The sequence below is a fragment of the Salmo trutta genome, chromosome 25, assembly GCF_901001165.1.
Source record: "Salmo trutta chromosome 25, fSalTru1.1, whole genome shotgun sequence".
NCBI lineage: Eukaryota > Metazoa > Chordata > Actinopteri > Salmoniformes > Salmonidae > Salmo > Salmo trutta.
Window position 1 is genome coordinate 29754921 of NC_042981.1, and position 25753 is coordinate 29780673.

At 41.8% G+C, this 25753-nt stretch overlaps 1 protein-coding gene across 1 annotated transcript; it reads right to left on the bottom strand.

Annotated features, from left to right (window-relative positions):
• Nucleotides 1-1234: 1234 nt before the first annotated feature.
• On the bottom strand, nucleotides 1235-14613 carry LOC115162729 (muscarinic acetylcholine receptor M5-like). The gene is made up of 2 exons (XM_029714190.1): nucleotides 14569-14613; nucleotides 1235-3145 (listed from the first exon to the last, which is right to left on the bottom strand). The coding sequence occupies exon 2, from the start codon at nucleotides 3053-3055 to the stop codon at nucleotides 1472-1474; it is 1584 nt and encodes a 527-aa protein (XP_029570050.1). The 5' UTR covers nucleotides 3056-3145; nucleotides 14569-14613; the 3' UTR covers nucleotides 1235-1471.
• Nucleotides 14614-25753: the final 11140 nt, after the last annotated feature.

Genomic DNA, 25753 nt, shown 5'->3' on the forward strand with positions numbered 1-25753 from the left:
CCAAAATTGCAAGCGCATTTTTTTTGTAGTCTAAATGATCACAGATACAAAACATTTTGTGGTCATGATATGATAGCTTATTACACGTGTAATACAACATCTGCAGTATTTTTACTCACTCACCCAATATCACTGAACGAAAAACCTATGTATGTGTTGGTTGTTGGTAGAAAAAACAATATGTACTGAATAAAATAAGATTCTATACAGTAAATTTACAGTAGATTTTCTTATGATCAATTGCAAGTAGTACTCAGCGATGTCATTATTATTCTTTTTTATGTTATTTCTATCAATGGGTAGATGAGAATGATACAGTCCAATATGGAATGACCAAAACAAAGGCCTGTATCCTGAGGACAGATGGACGTTAAACAGATTGTAATGAATACATGACACAGAACAGTGCATGAATCAAACCCTGCTCTCCCCCTGAATGTAAATGTGTAGAGAGCTGTCACTGTGCTAAGTGAATTATAGTGACCCTGGGCAGATGAAATCACTCCCTGATAAGATTTCATCCTTGGGTCTTAACCGTCAAACAAAGAGGTACCCACTATAATTGATTAAAGGCTAATTCTTATCTGAACTTGATGACATCACAATGACTTGGGTGCAGTGAGATCAGAACAACAAAAACCTGTACACCAAAAAAAGTATATATACCACCCCCAAAAGGGCACTTGGCGAGTGGGAGGGCAAAGGGGCAGGTGGGACGGCACAGGTAGAACCCTATCTGTGCACTTGCCTGGTCAGGTGTATACTTTATGCGGAAGTGTCCCATGAACTATAGCATAAAATCACGTTTTATGAAATGTATGTGCACTTTAAAGCTGCTGAGTCGATAATAAAAGTAATAGTTATTTAGAAGAATTTGATACTGAAACCTCAGCATTTACTTTAATCACATCTCTTCCCCTGTGTTTCTGTGCTGTCTGGCTTCATTTGGACTGTGTGTTTGCGCTTGTGGAAAGATTGGCTGTTGAAGGTTTTATTGTTTGTATCTGACTAAAGTGAATGCCACACGTGAACAAGGCTTTGATGAGTGTACAATCGTTTGTTATCCAGCTCGCTTTAAAACCAAGTCAAAAACTGTGATAGCCCTTAAAGCAAACACAATGTAGTCTAACATAATACCTATAAAACAATCAGAAAACTGTTTTTTTTATAAAATATCTCTCACTTTTTGTGCATGTGAGGTTATTTTTTTAAAAAATATTTTCATATTCAATGATGTATTGGTGTACAGTGTCAACATTTTCGGCAAATCAATTTTGTATTTCTTGTCAGCAGTAAGCAAAGTACTGATTAAAGAACAATACCACAAACAAACTAGTCTTGTCTCTAACCTTTGTACATTTGACACACCCTACCTGTAGGCATAATTCAAGTACCAAACAGAAATATGTCCATGTGTATCTGAGTCATATAGTCTTCATACTTGTTCCTCTGGAAGGACAGAGTGAATGGCTCAAGTTAGTTTGCTGCTCACTACAGGGTTTTGCCCGAACCAGTAGAGTTTCTCTTCCACTCTCTTCTTCTTCCACTGACAAAGCAGCAGCATGCGAAAGGTCTTCTGAAAGGTCTTGTTGCAGAGCGCATAGCACATGGGGTTGACTGTGCTGTTGACATAGCACAGCCAGTAGCCCAGGTGCCAGAGAGATACAGGGATACAGTCAGAGCAGAAGGTGGAGATGAGCACCATGATGTTGTATGGTGTCCACGTCAGGATAAAGGCCAGCAGGATGGCACTGAGAGTCTGAGCAGCCTTCCTCTCCTTGATCAGCACCATCCTCTTCCTCTTGGTCAGCTGGATCTTCAGAGTTGCATCTATTGGCTTGCAGGAAGTGGTGGAGGGTGGGGCACTCATGGAGTCTGCTGAGGAGAAAGATGATGGGACCATGTTGGTGTCCCCGTTCTTGCTCTGCTGGGCACCACTGGTAGTGTCTTTGGGAACTGGTTTAAACTTGTAGGACACACACTTCTTGCTCTTATGGGAGTTGGTCTTGGGAGGGGTGTGGAAGAAGTTGTCCTCGTAACTGCTGAGCTGCTCATTCTCACAGCCCTCTGCACCCGTGCTCGGCCCACATGACTGGTTCCGGTAGGTGGGCTGGAAGACCCCCGGGGACACGGGCCGCTCTTCGTCCTCCGAGGAGGCATAGCTGTTGAAGGTGGTCAGCTGGTCGCTCTTGGACCACTCGTCGTTGGTGGCAGCGGCTGATTTGGCTGCGTGGCTCCTGTTGGAGGAGGACCAGGAGGCCCGGGTTCTGTCCCGGGAGGCAGAGCTGAGCTGGTTGCAGTTGAAGCAGGATCTGATTATGGTTTTCTGGGGCTTGGTGGTACCAGCGTCTGTGGAACTGTTGATGCCCTGGAGCTCAGCGAGGTCCTTTGTGCGACGCTCCGTCTCCTTGTAGATCCGACAGTAAAGGATGGTCATGATGGACACAGGGATGTAAAACGCAGCAATGGCTGTCCCAAATGTTATCACTGGCTCAGAGAAGAACTGGATCTGACACTGCCTCTCAGGGACTGTCCTTTTCCCCACAAAATACTGCCAACACAGTATGGGAGGGGCCCACAGGATGAGGGACACCAGCCAGGCCATGCCTATCATGACCCCAGCCCGTTTGGGGGTGCGCTTGGCTCTATAGGTCAGAGGTCGGGTGATAGAGAAGTACCGGTCAAAACTGATGACCAGCAGGTTCATCACTGACGCATTACTAGCCACGTAGTCCAAAGCCAACCAGAGGTCACAGGCGATACTCCCCAGCGCCCAGTATCCCATCAGTATGTAGGAGGTGTAGAGGTTCATAGAGAACACACCTATAATGAGGTCAGCTACAGCCAAACTCAGCAGATAGTAGTTGTTGACTGTCTTCAGCTGGCTGTTTACCTTAAACGACAGCATCACTAGGATGTTGCCCACTATCGTAATCAGGCTCACGATGGCCGACACAGTTGCTATGGTTATGACCTCCCATAGACTGTGTGTGGCAAGGTGGATGTCAGTCGCATTGCCATTTCTAGATGAGTTCTGTATTCCTTCACTTTCCATGTTGTTTCTCTCACGTTGTCCTTATTGTGGTATCAGTGGTATGACTATGAGAGAGTAGTCTGTCGGGTGCACCATCTTGAGTAGGATATCCTGAAAAGAAGAAATAATAAAGAGAGTTAATAAAAGAACAAATGCAGTTTAGAGGTGATCTCCTGATGCAAACTCAAAACTCCATGTAAATGTACGAGTAGTGCCACAAGAGCCACTAGCCACTAGATGGCAGTAATAATCAACAATCATCAGCATGTGAGTTAGTAGGTAGGGCACCAATGCTTACACTGGCCAAAGATGGGGACCATACACCTGGAAAAACTACTCAGTAAGACTGTTTAGGACCTCAATATAATTAACATGTGATAATAGCACCTACATGTAGTATGCATGTTCGTGCTGTGTCATATAAAAGTGTATGATTACTGCCAAAAAAAGCTAATGTAGAACAATGTCATATATTTACATTTTAGTCATTTAGCAGACGCTCTTATCCAGAGCGACTTACAGTAGTGAATGAATGCATGGCTGAACATGTTAGGGCCATTAGGTCATATAAGCACTCACGTATCCTTTGCTCTAGTTCTTGTTAATTCAGCTAGTATATATGCATAGGTGGCTGTATTGAGGTCTATTACAGACAGTTTGTTACAGTACAGAGGTACATCAGCAGACAACAAGGCTTCACAGATGAGCACACTGTTCATTTTAAGCAGTCTAGCCAAACAGCTGTGACACTTGAAATCCAGGTCATTCAAAAATGAGTCCTTTGCTCATTAATATCAGCAAGCATGTTTATTGTCTGTATTAAATGGATTTAGATGTCACAGTATTGTCTCGGTGGCTCTCTGTAACCAGGGAGATGATGAAGGGATTGCTTCTGGATGACAAAGACTGATATCAGTGGAGCTAGAGGAAATATGCTTGAGTTTTGTACTGAGGGATCAATCAACTAACAGACAAAAGGAGCTGTCATTTCTGTCCCTAGAGCTTGTTTGATTTGTCTAGTGAGATGTAGGTTGTAGCAGGTGTTTGCTCTGCCTCCTGGCTGAGTTCACCCAGCTGAAAGAAGAGCAGCACCCCAGTTCTTAGGTCACTTAGCTTAGAACTCTATGTGTACCGACGGGGATTGATAAAGCACAAATTAACCTGGACCTTTGCAGTTTCTCCACACACCTTTATGTGAGATGAATCCACCTCAGATCACTATGGGGATGCTGGGGGTGCTAAATCCCAATACGTTGGCATATGTCTTTGTTTCAATGTTTCCGTACTGTTATCCTGGCTTCAGTCTCTTCACTATGCTTCTGACTGGGTTGACTGGGTTTTTAAATGTCATCGATGTCATGGTTTGTGATTAAGTAGATTGAAACTGTGCAACAAACAGACAGGCTACCTGAATTGTCCATTAGTTATTTAGCACTTCTTCTTAGGGATAACTCCCTTTTTTTCAATTTTCGCCTAAAATGACATACCAAATCTAACTGCCTGTAGCTCAGGCCCTGAAGCAAGGATATGCATACTCTTGGTACCATTTGAAAGGAAACACATTGAAGTTTGTGGAAATGTGAATTGAATGTAGGAGAATATAACACAATAGATCTGGTAGTAGAAAACACAAAGAAAAAAACAACCTTTTTTTCTACCACCATCTTTGAAATGCAACAGAAAGGTCCTACTTCTAGCCATCACTCTGGTTGTTCCGATGGTGTCCACAAGATGGCAGCAGTGTATGTGCAAAGTTTCAGACGGATAACTTGAAGTATGAGCAACATACACGACATTTAGTGTGAAGTCACCCAGGTACATTTGGGCAAATCGTGAAGGAGACGTTTACATTCACATTACATTTTTCTGCAAGAATATCGTCAAATCTGTATACTTGGACTTTGATTTAGTTTTTTCAGTATTAGTAGCCATATTATAAGTTCAACATTTGCAAAACACCCAGTTTTCATAACTTCATAATGTCATGTTCTGACCAGTAAATGGGTTATTTGTTATTGTAGTTTGGTCAGGACGCGGCAGGGGGTGTTTGTTTTATGTGGTTCGGGGTTTGTTGGGTTATGTGTTTATGTAGAGGGGTGTTTGTTTAGAGTGTTCCGGGGTTTTTGGGTTATGTTCTAGGTTAGTGTATTTCTATGTTAGATCTAGGTTGTTTAGTTCTATGTTTAGGTAATTGGGATTGGCCTTCAATTGGAGGCAGCTGTTACTCGTTGCCTCTGATTGAAGGTCTTATGTATAGGGGTGTGTTTGTAATGGGAATTGTGGGTAGTTGTCTCCTGTTTTGTGTCTGCACCTGACAGGACTGTTAGTGTCGTTTATTGTTTTTGTATACATGATTTGTTTGTTTTCCTTTTTCAACATTAAAAAAGAAGATGAGTATACATATTCCCGCTGCATTTTGGTCTGATCATTACGACACCCGTTACACATAACTCTCCATATTCTTATCATTTTTGTCCAAAAGGAAAAGGCTTGCTGTCGCACAAAGTTAGCAGCTACATTTTCCGAGAGATATGGGGTTTCCCGACACTCCCATAAAGCCCAGCTGATTGGCTATCTAGCTAGCTTTGTTTGACCCCAATTGGTGCTTATTTGACAAAGTTACAGTTGGTGAAGTGAAGACCGCCCGCGTCATCGGCGTGTCATGAAGGCGTTGCTCTCTGACCAAATTTGGTGTCCTATAGTGTATACTACACCCCTAATGATATAGTGAAGTCTGGTTACGTTCTAGGATCTCTGAGGAATATATACGAACGTGATTTGACTGGTTGAAACAATGTTTAGTGTTAGATTTTCACAGATTCCTTTCTTTGCAAATTGAACAAGTGGAAATACAAAATCGATCGTGCATGCTTTATGAACCTTTTTAAGATATGAAAAGGGATTTTATTTAACAAAACGACACTTCGTGTTATCTCTGGGACCCTTTGGATGATAAATCAGAGCAAGGTTTCAGAATGTAAGTACACATTTCACCTTCAGAGGTGAATTTATCAAACCTATTGCGGTGAAAAAAGGGTTTTGTTGTTAGGAGCTCTCCTCAAACAATAGCATGGCACTTTTTTCGCAGTAATAGCTACTGTAAATTGGACAGTGCAGATATATTAACAAGAATTGAAGCTTCAGCCGATATAAGACACTTATATGTACCGACATTTGTTGTTTCTCTAAAATCTGTGATTGTGACACAAGGCGCTGCATGATATACAACTGTCCCGTTGACGGGACGCCGATCCCTACCATGAACACTTTTTCTCCAAAGTCATCTACAGATCCTGATGAGTATGTTATAATGCCTCGATGGGAATTGAACATGCAACCTTGGGACCGGTTCCAACCAAATGGGTTATTACAGTGTCCTAAATCTAGCCCTGGAGACAGGCACTTCAAGAACTCGTTTCAACATTCTGCCTATTTCTTCCTGCCAGGTTATTAAATGTAATGATGAACTCAGGCATATGTCAATGTAATAGCACCCTTAGAGTCTGTGGGAATGAAATAGTGATTGGAGTGATTGCTATCATTTATTCTGCCCTGTGTTTCTCGGTCACATGAAAGCAACGTTTTTTTTCCTATCATTTCTATTTTGTTCTGGACAACACTGCAGGTAGGAAAAGAAAACCATAGCTCTAATGATGGTGAGATGAAAGAATGGTATGGTTATAAGAAATGTGAGCAACATGTAGTGTGTCATATTTGATGTATAGGTTTGACTGTGTCTACTACCATGAACATGGTTGATACTGTACATGAAAATTGGTTGAAGCTCGAAGGTATGTGGATGGTAGCATTTGTAGCGTTTGCCATTGCCAACCCGTGCCTATGTTTGAAACCATGCCCCCACTAGCTAGCCTCGCAAGCCGCCTGATCTTGCCGAGCTGACATGGATGCTCGCTACATGGATATCACAGCGGTAATCAGTCGAAGCCCACTAGCACCCCTGTACAGTATTTCCGTGCTGCCATGAGCCTAAAGTACTCAATGTCCCACGTCATCTGGAGTGCTGCTGGAGAATATCCAACATGGGTAATGTTATTTTCTAGGGCTGGGACAATAGTCATATAATCAATAATCATCAATATTGTCTTATTATATACATTTTAGGAAGGGGGGTATTACACTTTATCTTCAAGTAGATATAGTTTACTCAACAGCAGTTTGTCATTTTTACATGAAAATGGTAAAGTTGGCAGTGTTGGGGAGTAGTTGAACTCAGGGGCGCAACATTCACTGGGGACGGGGGGGACATGTCCCCCACACACATTCTGAAATTGCATTTTTATCCCCCCCAGTTTTATCATTGGAATATGATACAAAACAAGGCAACGGTGTTCTTTAGGAACATGTGGACGCCTCCGAGTGGTTGGGTAGGCTGTTTGGAGTGTTTATCTGACTGGATAAAAAAATATGTCTCCCCCACTTCTAAAACCAAAGTTGCACGCCTGTTTGAGCTACTACATGTAGTTCAACTAACTTAACTACATTTTGCAGTAGCTTGGTGGTAGTTGAACTAAACTCAAATCTTGGTGGCTAATTTTCAGTAGTTAATTACTTTATTGCCATGTAGTGGTGTAGCTAACTACAGGAACTACACAACAAAAATATGTCAAGAAGTAGACAATAATTTCCTTAATTGTTTTCGGCATGAGACCTTTCTAATCCTCACTAGGAACATTGTTTTAGTATTTAATAGGCTAAATTAAACCTTCTGTTAACATCTGATTCCAGTGTGATCTGTTCTTGCAATTTGTTATCTATGATATTTCCGATTTAGATATGATTTTTATCACTGTTTCTTTAGTGGAGCATAACTTCTTCCAGTATGAAGTAATTGGTAGCTTAGTAAACTATATTTTCAGAGTAGCTTCCCCAATGCTGAAAGTTAGTAATCATCTTACGACAAAAATTCACATAATCGTCAAAGTCCTATTATTTTCCAATGTCTATTTTATTGAGAGGGAGTGAAGGTGGCATCACAGTACCTCGTCCATGATACTTAGGATCAATGGGATCACTCAATAATAGACACCTGCTTGGTCGATCCCCTTCTCAAAACATCTCCATTATGAGATCTTTGTCCCAAAATGAATGAAACACAGTATTCATATGGTCTTCAAATACATTTTGAGTCCTGCTGTAAGTTGTAACAATGGAAACATTTACAGTATATGTGTGCAATATCTTGCTCAACTTCTTTCCCAGTTTTAGATTGGCTGTCTCAGTATAACTATTATGATAGACTACCACCTCCTCCTTTTCTGATCCTGGATATCAGAAGATCTCATCTGTTATCATCTCAGCATTGGTAGATGAATCTATAGTCTCTGTCAGTTCACCTTCCAGTAGTATTTGACCCTATTTTGACCTATAATAATAATAATATATGCCATTTAGCAGGCACTTTTACCAAAAGTCATGCATGCATATATTTTACGTGCGGGTGGTCCTGGGAATTGAACCCATTATCCTGGCGTTGCAAGCACCATGCTCTACCAACTAAATTACAGTGACCTATCCTTCTAAGTAACTTCTCCACTCATTGGTATTCTGTTGGCACACTGTGGTAGCCTGAGGCCCACACAAATAACATTCCACTCACCACAGGGAGGCTCAGCGAACCCTTGGATCGCCCTTCAGCTTGTTACTGTGACATTTTATCACTCACATAATCGACATCACAGCACTGGAGAGCCCAGGTAGCACTTGGCAGCTGTTTTTTTCTCTGCACTGTCCTTTTAGATTCTGAACTAATCTCTCTTCTTCTCTCTCCCTTTCTATATTTTTTCTTCAATCTATCGGTCTCTCACGCTGACGCTCTCATTCGCCATGAACTGCTTGCCACGAAGAAATCCATTTTTTATTTGATCATGAGGCAAAATGGCAGACGTAATCAAGTTCAAAGTAACCTTACTGGCCTCCCTCGACAAAGGTACTCTAGGTTGGCACCTCTGTCCATTTTTTACGCCTAGCAAATGGGAATATGTGTGCTTGAGGAGTAAGCCCTTGTGTAGTAGACTGAGGGTCTCCACCAAGAGCTTGTTCTCCTCTTGCAGTAAAAAGGGCTGGAGAGGTAGGCCAGGCCACTCTCTCAGTCAGCTAGTTCCATGCCAGGAAGTGGATGAATTAATTATGACTAGTATGCACGGACACTTGAGTGACGAGGCGTTCTCGAGATCAGTCTCTGACTCAAAAATGACTCTCATGCTTAAATATACACACACACACACTCAGGCAAAAATGCATGCACGTATACAGGTACACACAAACACACAAACACACAGCACGAGACACTAAATAGTAGGGCCAAAGAAAACCATTGTTCCATTCCACAAATATTTTGTAAGCAATTGAGGAGGAAGTGTAGCCTGAGAAAGGCTTGAACAAAGCAAGAACTCACAACTTCCATTTCTCCCCAAAAATGGTGCAAAACATGAGTCATAATGGTCAGACTAACACCAGCAGTGAGTTCAAAGCTTGGGGACTTCAGCGGCTTGCCAGCTCAACGGACCTACACTAAATCCGGAATTGTAGGGGAAACATCTTAACGCTACTGTATGCTCAGTAAGGCAAGCCCAAACATAGCTCCAGTTTTACTAGAAATAATTAATAAATAGTCTGTTTTAGCAATTTTGGGGGGGATGTTTGCAGAACAGCAACAAGCGTGATGCACATGGGGGAATCGTCTGTTATCGTTGTCTTGTTCTGAGGTAAAAGCTTTTTAAATGGGGAAAGATGGGGTGGGAAGTAGTCTAGTCTACTCTCTAACATTATGTCAGAGGCGGAAGTGAGATCTGATCTATTTCTATTTCAATCTGACTATCTACAGTATATTTGTACTGTATATTTGTATCCTTTTTAATAATTTGTCTGCCTTCCGTATCTTTGTGTTTTGAGTGTTAGCGCAGCTCCAATCACAATAAAACCTGTAAGTTACATGGATTCTAAGGGCTGCATTCAATCCGTAGAGCGAAAGATCGGCGTTATAGTGCAATCATAATTTAAAGGTCATTTTAGATTGAACTGACATATGCAGCGTCTTTGCCAATGCAGAACATTGCCTTTAAATCACGCTGGCTATAGTGCGGATCTTTGGCGCTACAGATTGAATGCACGCATAAGGGCTCTATTCAAACAGATCCGCTTTAGCCGACATCCGCATAGGGGTTGTTTTGAAGGTGTCTGAGGTGGAACTGTGTTAGAGCTGTCAAGTCCACAAGTGGCTCCTGGCATTGTATCTAAAGTGAACATTGTAATTGGCTGCAAGGAGTCGCATTACGAGAACTCCCATGCAGCATTGGTTACAAGTTCAAACACTGGAAGGGGACTTGTAATCTACATGTCGATAAGGCTGATAGAAATCCTCATTATTTTGTTCAATGATTTTTAATTTGAGCCTAATTATTTCTATATAGCCTACACTTTCTCCTTCTGAACTTCTAACATGAGTGGGATGGGTGTGCCCTAATGACAGTGATCAAGAGCAGCTGCTCATTGATTTGACAGTTCCAACGCAAATACACCTCCGACACCGCCAAAACATCAGCTATGCGGGTTTTGGCTATCGCCGGTTAACGCTTGATCTGATTCAATCTTGGCTTTCATCTCGTTACATTGGTCAGGTGTACGGTCAGGTGTGTATGAATGAATCTATGGCACATCTCAGAGGTCCAAACTAAAGGATGACAGGCTCATTACCTCTAGGTCCATTGGCAGTCAGCTACCAGCCCTCCATTGCCATGGCTTCTCTGTCCACTAGTCTCCACATGCGCTGGCACTGACCACTCCTCAGAGTCACGCTGAACCTTTCCCTGCACCCTACTGTGGCTGCATGACTCCAGCCCCGCACTGCAGCGCTACTCATGTGTGTGTGCTTGGGTAAAGCTAATAGTGAATGAAGATGAGGATGTGTACGTGTGTGTGGATGAGGTGTGTGTGTGTGTGTGTGTGTGTGTGTGTGTGTGTGTGTGTGTGTGTGTGTGTGTGTGTGTGTGTGTGTGTGTGTGTGTGTGTGTGTGTGTGTGTGTGTGTGTGTGTGTGTGTGTGTGTGTGTGTGTAAGAGAGAGAGAGAGAAAAAGCCAGAGTGTGTGCACACGTTCTGTGTGTGTACTCTGGAGAGCGGCCGAAGGCTTTTTGGCACAGTGTATCCCGCATGCCTCTAGTCATTCCAGTGACCCATGCTTAAGATCCCAGCATATCTGGCATTCTAGAGGAGGACCTATGACAGGATTCCCCTGAGGCAGGGTGCAGTGTAGTAGGTAGAGAGGGGGATGATTATATGAGCAAGGAGAAACATTTCAGGTGGGATGTTGCGACAGTCTTCTTGATTATTGACATTTACTTTGCTCAAGTAAAACCAGTCCTGTAAAGCTTTCCACATACACTCTTATACACATACACTATCAGAAAAAAATAGTTCCTAAAGGGTTCTTCGGCTGTCCCCATAGGATAACCCTTTTTGGTTTCAGGTAGAACGCTTTTTGGTTCAAGGTAGAACTCTTTTGGGAACCCTCTGTGGAAAGGGTTTTACGTGGAACCCAAAAGGGTTCCACCTGGACCCAAAAAGGATTCTTCAAAGGGTTCTCCTATGAGGACAGCCATATAACCGTTTTAGGTTCTAGATAGCACATTTTTCCTAAGACTGTAGCTACTGTTGACATGTTTTTGTCATTAATCTTTTTCACATTTGTTTCAAATCATTCATTTATAGCTATTACTGTATACACATTATCTATCTCCTAATGTTCAATTGAATGAATTTCAGTGTGTACTATTTTTCCCCTTCAGCACTCCAAGTGTCTCTTTTTCAACTGTGAGGACAAACTTTGTAATTGCATTTCTATTTAGATGAGAGACGCTAAGTCTGATCATTACATGCGTTTTATGATCAGTTTGATGGAGATGACAATAGCGGTTTGATGTCTGTTGATGAGAATACTGACTATCCCCCAGGGGATTTCTTTTTCTATCACCACTGGAACATTGCGCTTCTGCTGCATCTCTACTTCATACCGTTATTATTGTTTGACTTAAGTCATTTGTGTTATTAACAGCTCTAACAAGGTTCTAAAACGGCAAAACGTGTGTCTGTGCCCTTAGAGGGTTTTCTGTTGTTTTTATCCCAAGTCCAAAACATGCCAAGTCATTCCAGTCAGAGAATCATGTCTCTATTATATGTGAGTGCCTGTTTGTGTGTGTGCCAAAGTCCTTGGTTTGATTAGGATTTGGGCACACTGATGGGATTATTTGAATGAACCATGCTATTATAAATATCCTCTATGTGTCCTGACTCTCTCGCTCTCACACACACACACACACACACACACACACACACACACACACACACACACACACACACACACACACACACACACACACACACACACACACACACACACACACACACACACAGCACTACCTCTGCCAAGGCCTGTGTGGAAAGAGCTTATGGACATTGTCAACAAATTCAGGTCAATTACTCAATTTCTCAATATGCTCGCAATTTTGCCTGTATGAAAATGGGTGAAATGTGCTCAGGTGTCATTGCTGCCAAAAAGTCAGTAGAACTGAAAGGAAAAATACATATGTAAATACTATGAAATACAATATGAAATACAGTAATACAGGAACCCTATACACTCTCAGAAATAAAGGTTTAGATGTGTTCTTAAAGGGGTACAAACGTCACTGTAGTGGTACCCTATAAGGTACATCCTTTTAGTTCTAGGTACATAATTGTACCCTTGCAGTTCATACCTTAAAAGAGCCAATAGTGCAGCTAAGGGGATAAGATAGTACAAAAATGTACCTTAAGTTCCCATATGTGAGGCTCCACTGGACACAAGGGAAACAACAGCTACCACTAAACCAAGCTCAGCAGATGCTTCCTGTTTTGTGGCAACCTATCCCCGAATATTGGATAGCCTTGTGCTTCCCCACATTTCTTTAACGCTCCACCAAGTTTGAGGGCTCTGCAAGGACTCGTTAAAATCACGCTCCACTGCTTAATCCTTTTTTTTGTAGTTTTCATTCTGTCAAAGAGCAGGTCAGGGGATCGAGGAATGGGTGTATTGGGAGATGGATGAGTGGAACGTTAGGATAAGAGACAGCCTACTGTGGGTTTTACAGTAACTAGTTCCTCAGGACCATTTGGGGACAATTCCACCGTGTACAAAATCCAAATTGAATCTAATCATTTTGCTGTTGACTTGACAAGGTAGCAAGTTCTAGGACTTTAGTGTTGTTCTCCTCATATGCCACTGTTTTTTTTCTGCATATGCTCATTCTTAGTCCTGTGCCTCCAGGGAGAAATGAAAGGTATCTGAAGAGGAGACACGGGGTAAAAGGAGAAATTGATGGAGGAGAGAAGGATAATGAGAAGAGAATAAGAAAGAGCCAGAGTGATGGGATGGGAAGGGAAACAGAAGGAGTTAAGGAGGAAGATGAAGAAAACCTAATAATATGGAAAGGGAGGATGAGAAAAAGAAACAGAAGGATACAGAGTGTGAGATAGGTCAGGGATGTAGAAAAGGAGATGTATGGGTGGGGGTGCACAGTGGGCTGTCAGATGATAATAGAGTGATGGATGAAGGAGAAGATTAAAAGTGATGAATGGGGAGGAAAATGTAGTAAATGTATAGAAATGTGACGTGAGAGTGAGGTACAGAGACAGACATTTCTAGAAAGGTGACCTGAGAGAGAGGTTTGAAGTTTCCATGAGCTGTCTGTTTATGTCATCCATCAGTGATTTACTGCAGAAACCTAAATGTGCTGCTATTTGATACAGTAACCCTATGTGGCTGTACACTGTAATTCTTTCCCTTAGCCCCGTTTATACCTGGTGCTAACATGCATCCTTTGACCTGATCTCGTCCACATTCTGATCGTGCCCACATTTTTGGACAGGTGTATTGGTTTTCGGTATTTTATTAGGATCCCCATTAGCTGTTGGGAAAATAGCAGCTACTCTTCCTGTAGACGATTAAAATACACATTGTGATCGGATTGTCATGTGGTCATCCTGACCACCTCTAGAGGTAGTCAGGGACCCATTGTGTCTGGATATCTTTAGTGTAAACATATCTGGATAGTGAAACCATTTAAATCCTCATTATCCTGTCCTGTAAAATCATTGACAGGTGGCAACATTGACTTATGGCATCAATATGTGTCTTAAAATAAATAAATATTATTTTGAAAGAATATCTGCCAAAAAATGTTCATACAGGGAATGATCATTAAATCTGGTCACAATGTGAACATAGTGGATGGATAAAAGACACATTTTAAAACCATGTGTAAACGCATGCCTGAAAATGTGGGCACAATCAGAATGTGGACAAGAAAAGGACAGGATAAGGCAGCATTAAATATACATGCTATGACCTCTCAGACATGCTTGTAGCAGTTTGCGCTCGCCTTTATTGAGGTCACACGTCTGTGAATATAAAACTTCCAGAAGAATCACTTGGTTTTCTCTAGAGACAACTGAGCTAGCCAGAGAACAGACACATACTCACAGTTGACTTTCACCATCCAGCTTCTCCTTGATGTGCAAAGATTCTCCCAGTTCATGTTGAATCCCTTTGTTTTGCTATGAACTCTCCAGGTAATTTTCAGGGCTGAAAAGTGTTTTCACAACCCTGGGAAAGAGGATGAGGAAGAGGACACAGCTGATAAGAAAGCCCTCTGAACGGATCCCAACATGCTACAGAAGTCCAGATAGACAGATCCCAGAGTGTAGAGTAATAGTAAGACGAGGAACAGAAGGCTTTAGTCATCACCGCTCAAACGCTGACAATAGAAGAGAGGACATCTCTTCGGAGAGCAAAAATGGACAGAAATCAGTCAACGTAGCAGTTCAAGTATCCACGAATTGCATGATATCCTTACTTTATTATTTGTGAATGAATCAATGCTTTGGAGGAGTAGACACGGGTTTCTGATGAGACGAGAGAGAGAGAGAGAGAGAGAGAGAGAGAGAGAGAGAGAGAGAGAGAAAGGAGAGAACTTTCCCCCTGAATTGCTGTGGGCTGTCTGGTGACGCTCCCTCCCTCTCAGTAAAGTGTGAGCTCAGTCAGTGTCTGTGGCAGAGAGGACAGGAGAGGATGCCTGATCCTGCTGCTGCTGCTGCTGCTGTCCTCCCTGACAGACAGATGTAGCTGACGCCAGCTGGGAGGAGAAATTCCCATAGGGCTGAATGGGTCATCATGTTTCGGGACAGTAAGCGTGCAGCCCAGCTGTGGAGCTGAATAGAGAGGGGGGAGAGAGGGAGGAGGATATCTTAAGGGAGGTGTGGAAGGTTAGCGCATAAGCAAGAGAAGGATTGTGACTGGCAGGAAGGGGCGGTGTTACCGGTTTATCTGCATTTCTGTGAGTACGCAGCACTAACGAGCAGAGCAGAGCTGTGTCATACAGAGTGAGCCCTTTAATTGCCCTTAGGGCACAACTATTGTTGCTCCTCAAAGAGCAACAGGGAGACAAAGCCCAGGTTATCAGCTGTGATTGGTGTCCTTGCATTTGAACAGCTTTGGGTGAGTAGCGCCTATCACAGACGGCATCTGTAGCTTTCTATGCCTCTGCACAAATCACGCTGCTTTTCCCCTTTTCACAGGCAGTGTTGACCTGGCCTGGCCAGATAAGGATGCTGCTGAGGCTATGACGTTTCTCCATAGGATCTTTGTGTCTGTGTGCTCCTGCCTGGCTGCCGTGCGGAGAATAATTTGTTTGGCATTATTAGGAGGGAATGATTAGGGCTGTGGCTGTGACCAGGGCTTTATTAGACTAAACCCCTTGTGTCTTTCTAATCCTGGTGAAGGGTGCTGATCTGTCCCATGCGGCCCCACTAAATCACCAGGGGAGTTGCACTGAGATATGACAAGTACATTCAAGAAGGACACAGAGATATCAGTACAGCACGTATAATATACTGTACATTTTTCCTATGTGAACTGAATTAGGTCACTCTCTTTAGGTCCTAGAGCTATCCATGAACAATAACCTCCAAAACCACAAAATGAACATGCTAAATGATTGACCAGTAACTTTGATTTCTAATTTGGAGATAAAGAGCAGTAATATTATGCACTGCAACGGGGTTTACTCAGAAGGTCAGTGCCATTTAAACGCTTTTAAATAGAGTAGCCTACGTCTTGGCATGTCAATATGTACTACTTGTTCCAACTGGAATAATACTGTATAGTCCCCCTGGTCAGAAGATTATTATTCTGGGATAGTACCTATTATACAAGTATTAGTGTTGGTCAGTCGAGACCACTGGCTTTTATCTTCCTGGGGGCAGAGTGAGCTTACCACTGGCCCATGGAGACACATGGCAGTCCCTGAACCCCCCCCCCCACATCACTCTTGCCACATCAGGAATTATGGGATGCTCTGTCTGAGACGATAATGAGGCCATGCCACAGCTATATGCGAACGTCATGCTGTGCGCTTTTGCATGAAATCCTATCGCCACATCTGCTCCAAAGATCCCCCTCAATAATGACTCTGTCAGGCACCAGACCACTGGAGAGTGGACTGGGCTAAACATCTGAGACGTACCGCTGACCTGCTCTTGGTTTATGGCTTGATCTTCATGAGATTACCCTCACCCTACACACAAATATTTTCAGCATTTTCCAACCATTAATGCTGAATGGTTTGTATATTCCACAAAACATCCATTCAAAATGTACATGAACTGCATTATTAACTTTGCCACTAATGCATTGGAAAACAATAATAAATCAATTATTCCAATGTCCAAAACGTACTTTGAGGAAGTCAAATAGAACATCTGATCTTTGTACTATGATAAGAGCAGCAAAACAGCTTTTTCATGGCTCCAGCTAAATTATGCCTTTCCAATACACCAAAACCGTGGGGCTTTTCCTCAGACCCAGTGGGGATGAGTTGTAGTGTGATCATGGCTGGCCTATGTTCTCTGTAACTCTGTGCTTTCTCCCATCGCCTCTGATAATGTATCTATGTTCTCTGTTAGCTGTGCTCTCTCACATCGCTTATGATAATTTGCCCATGTTCTCTATAGCGTGGGGCTTTCTCCTATGGCCTGTGATGATGACGGCTGATGTGTCAGATGCTCCTGTTGCCTGTTAGAGACCCTCTTCGGAACAATTAGCCCTTATCTGACTGTCTCTATCTGGAGGGATTAGATGCAGACACTGTACCTGTTTAGGAAAAATATGGTCTATAAAATGTATGAAAATGGGACCTTCCATGACCATATCACCGATGATAGGTAATCAAAAAGAGTATCCCCTCACATCCAATGAAAAAGGGAGGGATCCTTGTCCATTGAGCCAATTAGTACATGTTGGTCCCCCCCCACCCCCACACTTCTCAGGACTTTGATTAGAGACGAGCATCTCTCTGTCTCTCTCTGTGCCACTAAGCAACAGGTCCTTTTTGACATACTGTATTGACTCAACAATTACTCACCTTGTTTATGTGGATTTACAAATCCCCTCTGAGCGACTAGCTTTCATCTATTAACTTTCTGAGAGACTGAGTTGTAAACAGCCTCACAAACCTTTTTATTTGTTATTCCTAAATTCAAAACGTATTTCTTGTAGTGATGTAATCATTTTATAGCATTTCTATCTCATCTTTGACCATTTGAAGAAGGCTGATTAACAAACCAAAACAACAGGACTAGTGGAATTGTTCATGGATGACAACTGGCTGCACTCACCGTGCCACATGAGTCCTCCCCTTTCCAATGAAACTTTTATGATTTCTTGACAGAAGAGATTAGCTCAGCGGTGGCTCTGATTGAGCTGTTATTGTGAGGTTGTGGTTTGCACTTCTTTAAGGGCCACTTATATCATTCTTCCCCACCAGGCCCTGCGTCAGCGCCAATGACCTTGTCTGGACAAGACTCTGGTTGACGTGTGTGTGGAGGCAGAGATAACTACTACCTGCCTGGGAGAGCCACTAACTGGGCCTCGGCCTCAACCAGCCAATCAGAGACAGATTCTGAAAGGATATATCTGGTTCTTACAGTTCCTGGCTGATACCTTCTATCTAGCAGCAAATGCAGTGTAAAAATATTGTAAAAATATTTGATAGGTTTTTAATGAGGAACACGAAGCCAAAGGTAGTTATCCTTAAATGGCCCTTCAGGAATAAGTCCAGGACATCAAATATGTTTGGTTTGGTCATAACTGAGACATTGGGAAACTGTGTAGCCAGCACGACAAGCACAGCTGATAATAACTTGGTACCAATTCAGGCTCTTTTCAGACACCAGGATTGTAATTTCAGACAGTGAGTGCTGGTCAGGGAGTGCCAACATTACCCTTACAGATGCAGATATGGTAAAACGTATTTATCAGTCTATCTGTGTCCTTGTACATGCAGGTGTGTTGGGGTGAGTGTTCTGACTGTAGCAGACAGTGGGCGGTTGGACTGGACAGAAAATATGTACGGACTCTATCTATCTGGCCACCCAGTATCTGTGTGATTTATTGCCCCCTGCCACGGTGTCAAGGTTCCGGGAGTGCCATGCCAGTGCCATGGAGAGAGCCTTAAAGAGACGGGGTGGGGAGAGAGAGGGGTGGAGAGAGAGGGGGTGGAGAGAGGGGGTGGAGAGTGAGGTGGAGAGTGAGGTGGAGAGTGAGGTGGTGGAGAGAGAGAGGAGGTGGAGAGTGAGGAGACCTCAAATAATTGGTCTGGTGCTATCCTGCCAACATGTAGTGCTGGTATGCCAGGACTGTCTGTGTCTGGGTAATTGGTCTTATTCAGGGACCGCCTGCTTCACGCCTCCATCTGCTTCTCAAAGGTGGAATAGATAGATAGGTCCTTAGGTGACAGAGCAAAGCCACGCCCCTACTGAGAGGTAAAACAAAAACACAACAAAAACAGCTCCGAACACAAGCAACCTATAGGCTATCTATTGCTGAAGTGAGATGTTTACTATTTTTGTATTTTCTCTGGAAACGATTACATCTGTTCGGCCACACATTCTGATTGGCTAAAAAGTGGATTCCAGACACGTATTACCCAGATTCCACTAGTCTTATTATAATGAGCTGTATCAGCTGTGCTGCCTATTAGTCTAATATCAGCCTGTTGCCATGTAGGGAGAAGAGGTCTTGTCAGAGTCCTGAGAACATCATAATCTGCTGTATCTGCATGCTATGTTTGACCCCATCAGAACCTCGTCTCACATGCAAGGTCCTGAAGTAACTTTCACTGAATCACGCTAATGGGAATGGTTCTTTAACTCAAACTCAGGGTAGGGTATGAGCCACTTTTCTGAAGTCACTTATCTGAGCTGATGTTTTTCTCCAGTAGAGGCATAGTAATCCGGGGGAAATGTAATACTATTTTGGAATACTGTTGATTAGAATAGATATCACTACGATAAATTCCCCGTTAAGGGTCTAATATCCCCATACTAATAGCCTGAAAATATAAACTCCTCCAAAGATGCAAACGTGCTCTTTGGTAACACTTACTCCCTTATTGGTCATCCTTTATCAACATTATGTTTTTGTATTTCATGGCAACCATTACATTAGTATTCATGATGTAACCACACCAAACCTGCTGAGTTAAAGTCAATCTCTGACCACTGTGGTTCTTCCTAGAATATACACCTTTAATATTATCCATATTTTCCACTTGCACAGTCACAAGGCCTTGGTCACATTTCTTTCTGCATGACCAGCTGTGGGGCCAGATCTAGCTGTCTATCACCCATGTCGTCTCTCTCCTGGTGAGCACCTCCTAGTCCACACTGTCTGCATCTTCTCCTCTGTTGGGCCTGGACACAGATGTGTTATTTCGAAAAAAGAAAAAAGCTTTGGTTTATGTCAGTAAAAAAAACCCTGGCAAACCTGACTCTCCAGTAACACAGTGTAGCCTAGATATCAGTGTGATCTTCTTATTTAGTGCCTCATCCCAAGAGGCTGTGATGTGTGTTTGTCCAAATCACTCAGCCCAGTAAGCATTATCCTCGGGCTAAAAACAAGCCTGCCCGACACATTCTGTCCTTCTCTCTAGAACTCCAGACTGTTCCACCTGTCAGTCTGTCTTTCTTTTACAGTCTATGATGGTCAAAATCACATGAAGAAAATCTGAAATAATGAATTGTCCAGTATTTGCAGAATATTAACATCTCCCATAAATCAACGATTGAATACGCTAGATATTATTGACTACTACTATGCCTGCTACACTAGCCTACAATGAGGTATTCTGAAGGATTGGGTTCCTGCTGTGTATGCTGGAGGTGTTTTGCATTTGGAACATAGCAGTTGTTCACAGACAGATTGTGGAAGAGCTTGTTAATAAAATATACAATACTGACATTACAAGCGCGATTCAGAAATTAGGGAGAGAGATTTTTAATTAGAGAAGAATGGATTATGCTAGTTAAGGATACTATAGTTATGTTTCAGATCGGATTTATTAACTCCAAAAAGGTAAGATATGTTTTTATTTTAATTCTGGTGCCGCTCTGCACACACAGCCTTGCTAGTTAGCTAGCTGTTCCAACGTTAAGCCAACTCTCAAGTTCAAAGACATTCAAAGTTCCTTCGTAGAAACCGCTCCTCTGTAGGTATAATTCTGTGGGCCTAAATCAGATAATGCAAACAACAAGATGCCCAGCGCTTCAAACCAACACTCCACCATCTTTTGCTTTCTCCCCATCTGCAACATTTGTCACATCTCATTTCAGTCACATTCACTCACATCTCATCTACACTCATCTGTCCAATGCGTGTAAATAGCTTGCCTGGTCCAAGCTGCTCTATCTGAAGTAATTTAATGTCGAACTAAATGTAAAAACAAATGATTTCAGAGGTTTAAAAAGGAACAGAAAGTAACTTTGGTTCGAACCGGTTCAGAACGTTACTTTGCTGGTCAGAACGGTGGAATGTAACAAAAAAATAATAATGGTTCTGTTCAGAATGAAACAATTGGAAAATTATTTTGGTTTCAACCTCTGTTTTGAATAACCTGTATGCATTATGGTCGCATGCTTGTTACAACATGTTTTGCCATTCATAAAATAATTTTCAAAGTGGTGGCTATTTAATTAAATATTGTTTTTTTTCCTATTGTCACAATCTTCTTCATCAGATGATAAAGAAAAATCATTGTCGGACCAAAACGGAGCGGGGTTATTGTTTTACATTACATTTTAGTCATTTAGCAGACACTCTTATCCAGAGCGACTTACAGTAGTGAATGCATACATTTCATACAATTTCATACTTTTTTTTTCTGTGCTGGCCCCCCATGGGAATCGAACCCACAAGCCTGGCGTTGCAAACACCATGCTCTACCAACTGAGCTACATGTGCACTCATCTACTTTTATTGAATTGGCAAAGAAGGAAAAACCAAAATAAACACGTACACAAAACACAATGACGAATAACAGGCCGGTAAGGCATTAAGGCTATACCTAGCACAATCTCCCACAAACTACCAACACAAACACATACCTATATATAGGACTCTCAATCAGAGGCAACTAGGAAACACCTGCCTCCAGTTGAGAGTCCAACACCCAATGACCTAAACAAAGAAATACTAATACTAGAATGAACATAGAAATACAAAACATATAACCTAGCCCAAAACCCAGAAATAATAAATCAAACACCCTTCTAAACAACCAACAACCCCGAACCACATAAAACAAATACCCCCTGCCACGTCCTGACCAAACTACAATACAAATAACCCCTATTACTGGTCAGGACGTGACACCTATGGACATTTTGAATGGTATCCAACAGACTATTTTACCAAAGAAACCTGACCCAGTTTACTATTTCTCTTTCAGCAAGAGAGACTCAATCTTCACATCCTGTCCACGAGCACTTCTCCTTACCCACATTTTCACATAAAGAATGACAGGAGAATCACACTGACGCCTCCACACAAAGTAATTCATATTGCCAAAGAATGGGAGGATTACATTGTTTGAGTATTACCACACACATTGTGTGATTAGGTAATGGTTGTAATAGCAGCCTTTTAGAAGGGAACCTGTTTCTCTATCAGAAAGGGAGACTTTATGGCTGCTCTTCACAGATGACTGCAGTTGCTCACTTAAGTCTTACCTGTTTCTCTGTCAGAAAGGGAGACTTTATGGCTGCTCTTCACAGATGACTGGAGTTGCTCACTTAAGTCTTTTTTCAACATCACTGCCCACATATAAAGAATTGAAGCTGGCTCTTTCTCCTGCTCAGGACAATGGAGGACAGCTTATTCTGACGGTTCCAGTCAAGCAGACGTGTCAGGTGCATGGTGCTGGGCATTAGGAGATACTGTATATCACAGACAGGTGTCTCAGTCAATGTAGCAGGAGTGTGGATGTAGCAATAACATTTTAAAAGTATTGAGGACCTGACATCTTCCAAGTTGGGTTCAGCTCTGCCTCTTCAAAGGCTTGGATTATCTGATATTGGCTTTTAGTTCATTTCCATAAAAGATCCATAGATTCAGAGACAAATACCATCTGAAAGCAGTGTGAAAAACTGTAAATTCACCCATGGAGATCAATGTTAGAGTAAGTCACCTTCAGCCCAGATAAAATCAATCTCAGATACAGTTGTTGCTACATTCAAAGTGCTGCATATTCTGCACATTTACTCTGTTGCATTTCATCCAGGACTAACCAGAACATTTCAAATGCATAAAGATGAAGAGAGAGGCTGAAAGTGCAGCATCAAGTAATAAAGTCAATTATTGATATCCTAATATTGACTTTCAACCACCCCCCCCTCCCCCCACTGTTGAGCATGGAAAACCCAGCAGTGTTGCAGTTCTTGACACACTCAAATCAGTGCGCCTGGCACCTACTACCATACCCTGTTCAAAGGCACATAAATATTTTCTTGCCCATTCACACTTTTAATGGCACACACACAATCCATGTCTCAATTGTCTCAAGGCTTAAAAATCCTTCTTTAACCTGTCTCCTCCCCACCATCTACACTGATTGAAGTGGATTTAACAAGTGACATCAATAAGGGTCATAGACTTACTAGGTGAATCGAGGTGAAAGCTGTCATGGAACGAGCAGTTCCTTATGTTTTGTACACTCAGTGTATACCTGTTACTATCCCAGTACAATTCCCTTGCTTATCAACCTTACTTTAAAGCTGGATTGATTGTATGTTGACCACTAGAGGTCAACCGATTAATCGGAATGGCCGATTAATTAGGGCCGATTTCAAGTTTTCATAACAATTGGTAATCGGCATTTTTGGACACCGATCATGGCCGATTACATTGCACTCCACGAGGAGACAGGGTGGCAGGCTGACTACCTGTTATCCGAGTGCAGCAAGGAGCTAAGGTAAGGTGCTAGCTAGCATTAAACGCATCTTATAAAAAACAATCAATCTTAACATAATCACTAGTTAACTACACATGGGCAATGATATTACTAGTTTATCTAGCTTGTCCTGCGTTGCATATAATTGACGCGGTACCTGTTAATGTATCATTGAATCACAGCCTACTTCGCCAAACGGGTGATTTAACAAGCACATTCGCGAAAAAAGCACCGTCGTTGCACCAATGTGTACCTAACCATAAACATCAATGCCTTTCTTAAAATCAATACACAGGTATATATTTTTAAACCTGCATATTTAGTTAATATTGCCTGCTAACATGAATTTCATTTAACAAGGGAAATTGTGTCACTTCTCTTGCATTCTGTGCACCAGAGTCAGGGTATATGCAGCAGTTTGGGCCACCTGGCTCCATTGCGAACTGTGTGAAGACCATTTCTTTCTAACAAAGACAGCCAACTTCGCCAAATGGGAGATGATTTAACAAAAGCGCATTTGCAAAAAAAGTACAATCGTTGCACAAATGTACCTAACCATAAACATCAATGCCTTTCTTAAAATCAATACACAGAAGTAAACATTTTTTAACCTGCATATTTAGTTAAAAGAAATTCATGTTAGCAGGCAAAATTAAACTAGGGCAATTGTGTCACTTCTCTTGGGTTCATTGCACGCAGAGTCAGGGTATATGCAACAGTTTGGGCCGCCTGGCTCATTGCGAACTAATTTGCCAGAATTTTACGTAATTATGACATAACATTGAAGGTTGTGCAATGTAACAGCAATATTTAGACTTATGGATGCCACCCGTTAGATAAAATACGGAACAGTTCTGTATTTCACTGAAAGAATAAACGTTTTGTTTTTGAAATTATAGTTTCTGGATTTGACCATATTAATGACCTAAGGCTCGTATTTCTGTGTGTTATTATATTATAATTAAGTCTATGATTTGATATTGGATAGAGCAGTCTGACTGAGCGGTGGTAGGCATCAGCAGGCTCGTAAGCATTCATTCAAACAGCACTGCCCTGCATTTGCCAGCAGCTCTTCGCTGTGCTTCAAGCATTGCGCTGTTTATGACTTCAAGCCTATCAACTCCCGAGATTAGGCTGGCAATACTAAAGTACCTATTAGAACATCCAATAGTCAAAGGTATATGAAATACAAATGATATAGAGAGAAATAGTCCTATAATTACTACAACCTAAATCTTCTCACCTGGGAATATTGAAGACTCATGTTAAAAGAAACCACCAGCTTTCATATGTTCTCATGTTCTGAGCAAGGAATATGGCACATATTGCACTTTTACTTTCTTCTCCAACACTTTGTTTTTGCATTATTTAAACCAAATTGAACATGTTTCATTATTTATTTGAGAATAAATTGATTTTATCGATGTATTATATTAAGTTCATTGTTCATTCAGTATTGTTGTAATTGTCATTATTACAAAAAAAATAATATATATATATATATATATATATGTGAACCTCTCCAAAATATATATTTGGACCCAAGTGAGGAGCTGTTCCTGAGAATTACATTTCTCAGCCTTTCAACACTCAGACACAGACAGTCGAGAGTCAGAATGAGTTTTGCCGTTCCTCCTCTTACAGTTTGAAACAAACTCATTACTGTCTGGTGCTCTCAATAGTCAGAAAAGCTACCACAGTTCTTCGAGATTGAGATTCCCACCATAGACTCCCATTGGTTTTACAGAGTAAATCATCTCCTGTGTGTCAGGGTTAAGTCATATGTCATATCCAGGAACATTTTGGGATGGACAGATGTCCATCTGTAATCGTCTCTCCTCAGTGCTCATTTGTTCCTCATTACTGTTTAATCCAAACATGAGCGGAATCCTCTGATAACAGTTCTAACATGGATGGGGTTTACACTGTGAGCAAAATACTCCGTCTGGGCCAGACAGTTTATGTTGCGACGGATTTGCGAGGAGAAAATTGCTTTATAATATATTTTTTTACTGTTTAAATGCTTTATGATGAAAATCATGTACAGCTATACTGACGAGACTTTGAGACTGTCTGTCATGTTTGGAGCTTATGGATATATTAGTGTAATTTATGTTTATGCTGACATCAATGAAAGTGGTTTAACCCTCCTGTTGTGTTGTTTCATGTTAATTAATTCTGTGTTCCCGGTCCAAAATGACCGCCCCATTATAGCTGATTATAAATCCATAATAATACATTCTTTATTTTTACTATTTTCTACATTGTAGAATTGTCACGCCCTGACCATAGAGAGCCCTTGGTTTTCTATGGTGTTGTAGGTCAGGGCGTGACTAGGGGGTATTCTAGTCGATTCGTTTCTATGTTTGGCATTGAGTATGGTTC

What these genes read in the sequence shown, in the direction of transcription:
- LOC115162729 (XM_029714190.1), bottom strand. Translation starts at nt 3,055, where the DNA reads ATGGAAAGTGAAGGAATACAGAACTCATCTAGAAATGGCAATGCGACT.